Source organism: Aptenodytes forsteri, unplaced genomic scaffold (assembly GCF_000699145.1).
Source record: "Aptenodytes forsteri isolate BGI_AS27 unplaced genomic scaffold, ASM69914v1 Scaffold96, whole genome shotgun sequence".
In the NCBI taxonomy this organism is placed as follows: Eukaryota; Metazoa; Chordata; class Aves; order Sphenisciformes; family Spheniscidae; genus Aptenodytes; species Aptenodytes forsteri.
This window is the reverse complement of record NW_008795029.1, coordinates 3720441-3728258: the sequence shown is the minus strand read 5'-3', so window position 1 is coordinate 3728258 and position 7818 is coordinate 3720441. Positions and strand designations below refer to the sequence as shown.

Genomic DNA, 7818 nt, shown 5'->3' with positions numbered 1-7818 from the left:
GAGAACAAGGGTTAGCGATTGAGAGACTTCTGCCAGCCGCTTGTAGAACGCTTCATCCTCCCCTTCATCCTGGTTGGGTGGTCTATAACAGACTCCCAGCAGGATATCTGCCTCGTTGGCCTTCCCCCTCATCCTTACCCATAGACACTCAACCGTACCATCATCACGAGCTCTGAGCTCTATACAACCGAAACACTCCCTAACATACAGGGCCCACCTCTCCTTCCTCGCCTGTCCTTTCTGAAGAGTCTATAGCCATCCATTGCAGCACTCCAGTCCAGAGTCACCCCGCTGCACAATGGCTTCCAGCTCCAAATCCCAAATTAGACTGGAACTGACAGTATGGAGTCCTTAAATATCTCTACGCTTTTTTCCCCTGGTGTCCATTTTACCTGTATTTTTCTCTTATCTGGGATAGCCAAACAGCCCCATGAATCTTTATCAATATGGATAGTGGAAACAGTACAGATGAGGGAAAGGTAGTCTAGATTATTTTTTTCACTGATGTTTCATGGATGTGAATTGTAAGGCTCCAGAAATCTAAGGTAAGGTTGTCTCTTTACTGTTTGGAAACCATTGTACAGTTTCAAGGCTTTCTAACTCATAGGCTTGAGGGGAAAAAAACAAAAAAATTGAAAACAAGGTTGGGATTATTTGGTTTTAATTTTTTTATTTATTATGAATCTCTTCAAATTATTTGTTTTTATTACAGAGTTGATCTTTGGAATGCCAGTAACTTGAAGTTTGGAGACGAGTTTCTAGGAGAACTGAGACTCCCTTTGAAATTCCTCCGACAGTCTAGTTCTTACGAAGCATGGTATTTGACATTTTTCTTTTGGAGAATAAGTAGAAACATATGTCTGCTGTGAAGACTTAAGAGTAATTACTGCTATGTGATAAAGTTTAAATGGATTTAATTTGTATCTTTTTTTGTAAGCGAGCCAAAGTAATCTTAGCAAATGTAAGAACAAGTTTTGATAATGTGATTAGAGATTTCAGTCTGCCTCTGTATTGCATGTGGGAGTTCTAATACATTGGCTTGATGATATTATTTACTGCAGTTCATCGGCAGTGCCACAGTTTCAGTATGTGGGTTTTTAATCATATCTACATAAATCTCTATGATCAGAACTTCCCATGTTGCAGTTGGTGCAAAATAGACTGGCAAACTTAATTAAAAAGTCTGATTCAGAACTCTCAAGAATTTGATACATACATAAATATTGTGTCCATCTATACATTTTATATAAGTCCATGTATAACCTGAGATAATCTTGTGTTTCAGCACAAACTTTCTGTCTTATTTTTTGCGTATCAGGTATTTCCTGCAGCCCAGAGATAATGGTAACAAGTCATTGAAACCTGATGACCTCGGTTCCTTAAGGTTAAATGTGGTTTACACTGAGGACCATGTTTTTTCCTCAGACTATTACAGTCCACTTAGAGACCTCCTGCTAAAATCTGCAGATGTCGAGGTAATTTGCTGTTGTTTACCTGCAGATCATCCTCACAGGGGTCTCTCTGAATGTTCATCACTGTCTTGCTGGCACCATAGTTGTGTAATTAGCAGAGACTTCAGCTTCTTCCTTTTCCGACCTGAGGGCCTTGTTAAGCTCTGCATATCCCTGGTGCTTGTTTTCAGTCCTTGCAGAAGAGATCTTTATCTGCATACAGTATGGTGGGTGAAGGCACACCCAGGAACACCAGTGGTTTTAACAGCAGCATATTCTTCGTGGCTTTCTTATTTTACGTGTGAAAATGCAAAGTAAACTTCAGTTTGATCAATTGGTTTACTGGCATAATTAAAAAAAACCCAACAAACCCAAACCAAGAACTAATCCTGAAACATCAGATGGTTGGACCATGTCTGCCATTATGTATACTTTTAGCAGTTGTAACAATGCTTTTATTTTTTCAGTACAAGAACTGGGTTCTGTACTTACTGTGGCTTGAAATTGAGAAGGGTTAGAGTTCTTCCTCTTCACTTGCTCCCCAGGCAACAGTGACATTCAGTGAAAAGACAGCTATTAAAAAGGGGGGGGGGGGAAGAGACTGTACTGTAATAGTTTTTAAATTGCTGCCCTCTTGCGATCAAAAGTTACAGCCAACAAAAACTAGAATGTAATGCCCACCCATGTTCTGTACAGGCATGTTTGGGTAACTGGCCACTGCAACTGTTGGGTGGGGTTCTGCATTAAGGAGCTAATGGGAAAAGTAAGAAAGGATGCTTGTTCTAGAAAGATCTCTCAAAGTTTTTCTTTCTCTCCACTGTTCAGCCTGTTTCAGCATCAGCTGCACACATTTTGGGTGAAGTTTGCAGAGAAAAACACGAAGCAGCCATACCTCTTGTCAGGCTTTTCTTACACTATGGCAGGATTGTGCCTTTCATAAGTGCCATTGCGAATGCTGAAGTGAAGAGAACTCAGTAAGTACCAAAAAACCAAATTGCTATCAAACATACCTACTCTGCGTTGGCTAGTGTTAGGATCCTCCACTCAGTTTCTAGAATTACGTGTCATTTCAAAAGAAATTGTTGGAGTTGTTCCTGTTCCTCCAAGCTGAGTGGCAGAGTTCTTTATGAATGCATTCACTGCTCTGAAGATCTGGTGAGTTTGATTTTAGGAGGAATTCCCATCATGTTTTGCAAAATCTACTTGCAAGACTATTGTAAGGTCTGAGAGCAGTGATTTTCACTCTTTTCAGTCTTAATTATATTTGATGATAACTGTGAAATCCTACATTACCTTCAGCTGTTCATATGAAATCATTTCAGCTTTGTAGTGTGCCAATAAATCATACAGTGCTGAGTAAAAGTGTTGAATTTGTTCAAAACAAAAAGCAAGTTTCTTCCTAATCACGAATATTTAAGGCAAGCTGTGTGTCTAATTTTTCCAATTAGAGGGCTAAAGAACAAAGATGGGATTGGATCTGGCAGTGGATAGCAGAAGACAAAATCTTTTTGTGGTCACTTCTTATAAGTCCCTTGTTTGACTTACTGGTGTGCTGACAGTTTCATAGTGTAAGATCTAGTATTCACACCAGGCAGGTCCTAAAGAACACTTGTTGCCACAAGCCGCGTGCCTATGTAGTCATGCTCTTGACTGACAGTAGAAGAGACAATTGGGAGTCAAGGGGAATGACAGATGTTGACTCTAAAGTAACAGCTTCCTCAGTACAAAATAAATTCTTCATGTGGGCTGGCTTTTTTCAGAGTGTCTGAGGGATAGAGTGTTTTCCTTCCTGTAGGCAGGTGTATTTTTTCTGTGCTGCAGGTTGGCTGCTGCAGCTTGGTTGCTGCAGTATGAGGAAATTTGCTGCTCCCTAGTCAGTCATGTTCCTGTGATAAAACAGCAAAGCTGGTGTTTGTTTTCAGGGCTTTCTGGCATTTGTAACAGGCAGTGAGCTTACTTTTTTAGGAAACAAAATTATGAATCCAGCAAAGTAATTCATCCTGTTATTCACCACTTGTAAATGGGTACAACTGTAGTAAGCTATAAACAATAGGAAAGACATCAGTGTGTGTACAAGAACAAGCAAATAACTCCATGTCCAAGTTTGATCTGCTATCAGTAGGCACAGGTTTTGATCATATGGGTTGTAGATAAGATTGTTGATTACGTACCTATCTGCATAACGTTCCTATACAAGGAATTGCAGGCACAAAATTAATATGAAATTACTTGCCTTCTCAAAATGCAAGTAATACTAAAAAAATAAAAGTACACATGATAGTGCAGCTAGCTAAAGCTTAACAAATCACAGTGGCCATATGTCTAGTACAAGAAGAATTCTGTGCAAGTGGCTTTTCAGAAAACCATGAGAGTCTGCATGGCATCAGCTGTCCACACAGTTCTCGGGGCAGAATTGGGATCTGCACTGTGTTTAATAGTGTTATCACAGGACAGTGCTGTAAGTCACTTAGAAAAGATGGCTACATCATTGGAGCCGGTGTTTTCATCTCCCTCCTGGCTTACAAGCACTCATTTCACAGGAGAAGGTAGTAGGTGACGTGTAATGTCCAGTGTTGTTGTGAGACTAAAATCCTGCCTCCTTCCCTTACTCAAATTAACACTGTTCAGTACCACGTGGAAGCGGGCGCATTTTTCCCCGTTGATACTGTAAACCCCTTTGATTTGAGCCTGCGTGTTGCCGTGTGTTTGGATGGCGCACTGAGCACACTGTGCTAATACAAAGAAGAAAAATCTGTAGTCCCTCCCTCTGGACTTACTGTGACTACTGCTTTTCTGTTACAACCTGGAAGTGCAGTACATACTACGTGACTGCATTTAATGGCAGGCTGGTGTCAAAGAGAGTTTTTGTTTGTGCATTCAAACTCAGATTTCCATCACCTTTCACCACTTCTTTTATTTCTATATATTAGCAGTTTATTACAAAGAGACTAAATTACAGAAAATTGTTCACTTCCAGAGATCCAAACACCATTTTCAGAGGAAACTCGTTAACTTCCAAGTGCATTGACGAGACAATGAAACTGGCAGGGATGCATTATCTGCAAGTTACACTAAAGCCAATTATAGATGAGGTAAGAGCAGTTTAGACTGTTTATTTGATAAAATGTCACTGTAAAAGGCCTTCAGGGAGCAGATACTGTTTATTCCTTCCCATTTTAAGATGACTTTGTGGGAATAATGCTTAAGAGCCTGTTTCTACATTAAAATCCTGTGTGTTAGTTTAGCCACAGCTGAGTCACCCAATTCAGAAACAGTTGGATTGTATTAAAGGAAAAGGAAATTTCCATTTATTTAACTAAATTACTCTGTTTTATAAAATCTAACATTTATTGTTTCTGAGAAATTAATAAAGTAATAACTTAGGAGAATAAAGAATATATACAGCAGAAAGCTGCTGGGAAGCTATAAGTAATACATTTTGTCCAGTGGGTATAAAGGAATAAAATTATTCTTAGATAACTGTGTATGATATGCATGTATTGTAACAATGGCTTATTATCTACCCAGTCCAGAATGGTGGGTGTGGGTATTTTAGTGCAGTAATTGGGCAATACTTTCAGACCACAGACTTCCTTTAAATGATTTGACAATTTCTTCAGCTGTTGTTTTAATGTTTCATCAAAAAATGTCAAGTTTTTAAAGAATATAGATATACTTTCAGAGTTGACTGTTTTGGCAAAATAGGACTTTTCTTGAACAGCCTTGCTTGAGAGAGTCTAACAAACAATTCATTTCAGTTGAAGGAAAGGGTAGAACGAATTAATGCTACTTGTTGGGAAAAAAATAAAGATCACGTGTAGTTTACCTTTGATGCTTTGTCCAAACAAAAAAATTCAATTTATAAAGCTGGCTTTTGCCTTTTACCCCAAAAAACTGAAATTACGCTTTTTAAAAAACTTCTTCTACTTGAAGGTAAAGTGATAGATTAATTGTTCACTATATTTTTTTCTAGATCTGCCAGGTCCATAAACCTTGTGAAATTGATCCTGTGAAATTAAAAGATGGTGAAAACCTGGAAAATAACAGGGTATGCATTAGATTTTGAAGATATAATCTCTGTTTACACTATCACGTTTAACTGAGGTCCTCAGATGTTTGATGTTACAAATAATTTTGTCATTCATTAGAATACACTGGAAGCTTTCTTAACACCACAAACTGTTATAATTATTTTACAACGGCTTTACGTTATGCTATAAATACAATATCTGTAGAATGTTAATCACTTCTCCCCCCACCCTTGAGGACAAGCATAACTTAGCCTGTGGCTCTGCTGATGACGTAGAAAATGGTGCTACGAAAAGGAACAATATGCCATACAGCCATATCACTTGATGTTTGGTTTTGATAGGAATAATATTTTTACTCTTGTACTTGAATATCTGCATTTACCAAAGAGAGTTTCATTGAGTGTGAGATTGTTTTGCAAGTATGTAATGTTGAAAGTGAGAATCTTTTGATGATGCCATTATGAATAAAACCAGGAATAATACCGCTTTCCACAACAGAAAATGATACTAATTTCGTCATAATCATTGTATTTTTCAGGAAAATCTGAGGCAATATGTTGATCGCATTTTTACTGTAATTACAAAATCTGGTGTAAGCTGCCCTACAGTGATGTGCGATATTTTCTTTTCACTGAGAGAATCAGCTGCCAAACGTTTTCAAGGTGAGTTTCTGTATATTGTTTTATTTTACATCACTGATAGCTTTCTAAATGTAGGTGTAATCTAGCAGTCTGCATGATCCATGATGGATTTAGGAATTGAACAGCAGCTTATCCAAAATACCATTTGGAGTGTGTGTTAATGCTGGTTTTTCCTTGATTATTCATTCCACAAAGAGCATGACTTTTAACGATTGTATGAGTTTTTCTTAAACATATTTTTGTTCAAGAAAAACAAAAGGAAAACAGCATTTAAAAAGAGCATTGTGATGGTATGTATTTATGGTTTCAACAGTTGCTAAGTATGCTCAGTTTTCAAATGTTCAAGTTTTTGTAATGGCTCGTTCTGCAGACTCCATGCAGCTGAATTATTTTCTGCTCATACGTCAATCTGTAATAAAGGCCAATCTATAAATTATCGGAGTCATTGCAAGCTCATTGCCCTGGGAGGCCCATGTGCTGCAGAGGTTTTCTGGCTGTCAGGAGAGAATTCTTTCCGCTCCCTCCTAGCTGTTTTGGCTCTGTGAGAATAAGCAAGCAATATAAAACCAGAATTGAGCAAAACAACCAACCTGTGTATTTTCATGAAGGGAAGCAGATTACAGTAAGGAAGTTTTCGAGAAAGTAATAGGAGTTCAGCTTTTAAACAGTCACTTCATAGTAGAGAAGCTCAAGCAGAAAGCCATTGATTGTGCTGTCGTGCTCTTTATTTTACGTAAAAATATATAAATAAATTGTATTTTCTGTAATTACCAACTGGAATAGATACATTAGGAGTGTATAGCACTTGTGCTCAGGGCTGTAACTAGATAACTGAGAATTGGCCTCTGTGCTGAAGTTTCATAAACTATTTAAGTTTTTCATCATACTTTAGTTGCATAGATGGAATAGCAGATGTTTGTATGAAATTCCCTGTGCAGTGGAAAAGTGAACGGTGTTCTCCTTGTAGCCTGTGTCATGAACTCGCTTCTTTTTAAAAGGCTGTCATTGACATTTCCTTGGTTTATGCTAGCTATTCTCTGGCTCCAAATCCTCCATCATCAGTTAATCCTGTAACTCGCAAATACATACATTTCCAGCACATGCTTGAGTTAGCTTTCTTGAACGCATTCTGATAATTTCAGAGGTTTTTTAAGGAAGGATTATTGAAATGCTGAGTAGAGGTCTTTTTTTTTTTTAATAGGTGACCTAGATGTGAGGTATACAGCTGTCAGCAGCTTTATTTTCCTGAGATTCTTTGCTCCTGCCATTCTTTCTCCAAACCTCTTTCAGCTTACACCACACCACCCAGTAAGTACTGTATCAATTTTTTCTAGCTGTGTATACGGTTCTGTCACCATAGTCTGTCTATCAAGATTCTTTCTTCAGTTCTTTTAATAGCCTTCAGGAGAAGTACCTTTGTTAGCTCAAAGATCTGCTATGTCTGTCTTGGATATGAAGCATATGTTGAATGACTGTGTATGTGAAGAACTTGGGAGGTATGGGAGGAACAGTGAAATTTGAGGACAAACAAAGCAGATGGTCTAAGCTGCTGTGGAAAAGATGGTCACTGCTTCATTTTTGCCGCATTACATTAATGCTGGATTGATTGTCAGCAATGTTGGAAATGTTTTGGATGTTAAGCAACTTATCCAAGACTTTTAGTAGTTGTTCTTATGGGGAGGACCTGAACCGTCT

The 7818-nt window shown here is 38.1% G+C and overlaps 1 protein-coding gene across 1 annotated transcript in view; it reads left to right on the top strand.

Annotated features, from left to right (window-relative positions):
• The window catches only part of RASA3 (RAS p21 protein activator 3), a 99219-nt gene that overhangs the window by 74847 nt on the left and 16554 nt on the right, over positions 1 to 7818 (top strand). Inside the window, exons 8-14 of the mRNA XM_009276089.2 lie at positions 713 to 817; positions 1319 to 1475; positions 2277 to 2425; positions 4429 to 4543; positions 5425 to 5499; positions 6021 to 6144; positions 7325 to 7431. Coding sequence (XP_009274364.1) covers positions 713 to 817; positions 1319 to 1475; positions 2277 to 2425; positions 4429 to 4543; positions 5425 to 5499; positions 6021 to 6144; positions 7325 to 7431 — 832 coding nt within the window. The remainder of the gene's footprint in view (positions 1 to 712; positions 818 to 1318; positions 1476 to 2276; positions 2426 to 4428; positions 4544 to 5424; positions 5500 to 6020; positions 6145 to 7324; positions 7432 to 7818) is intronic.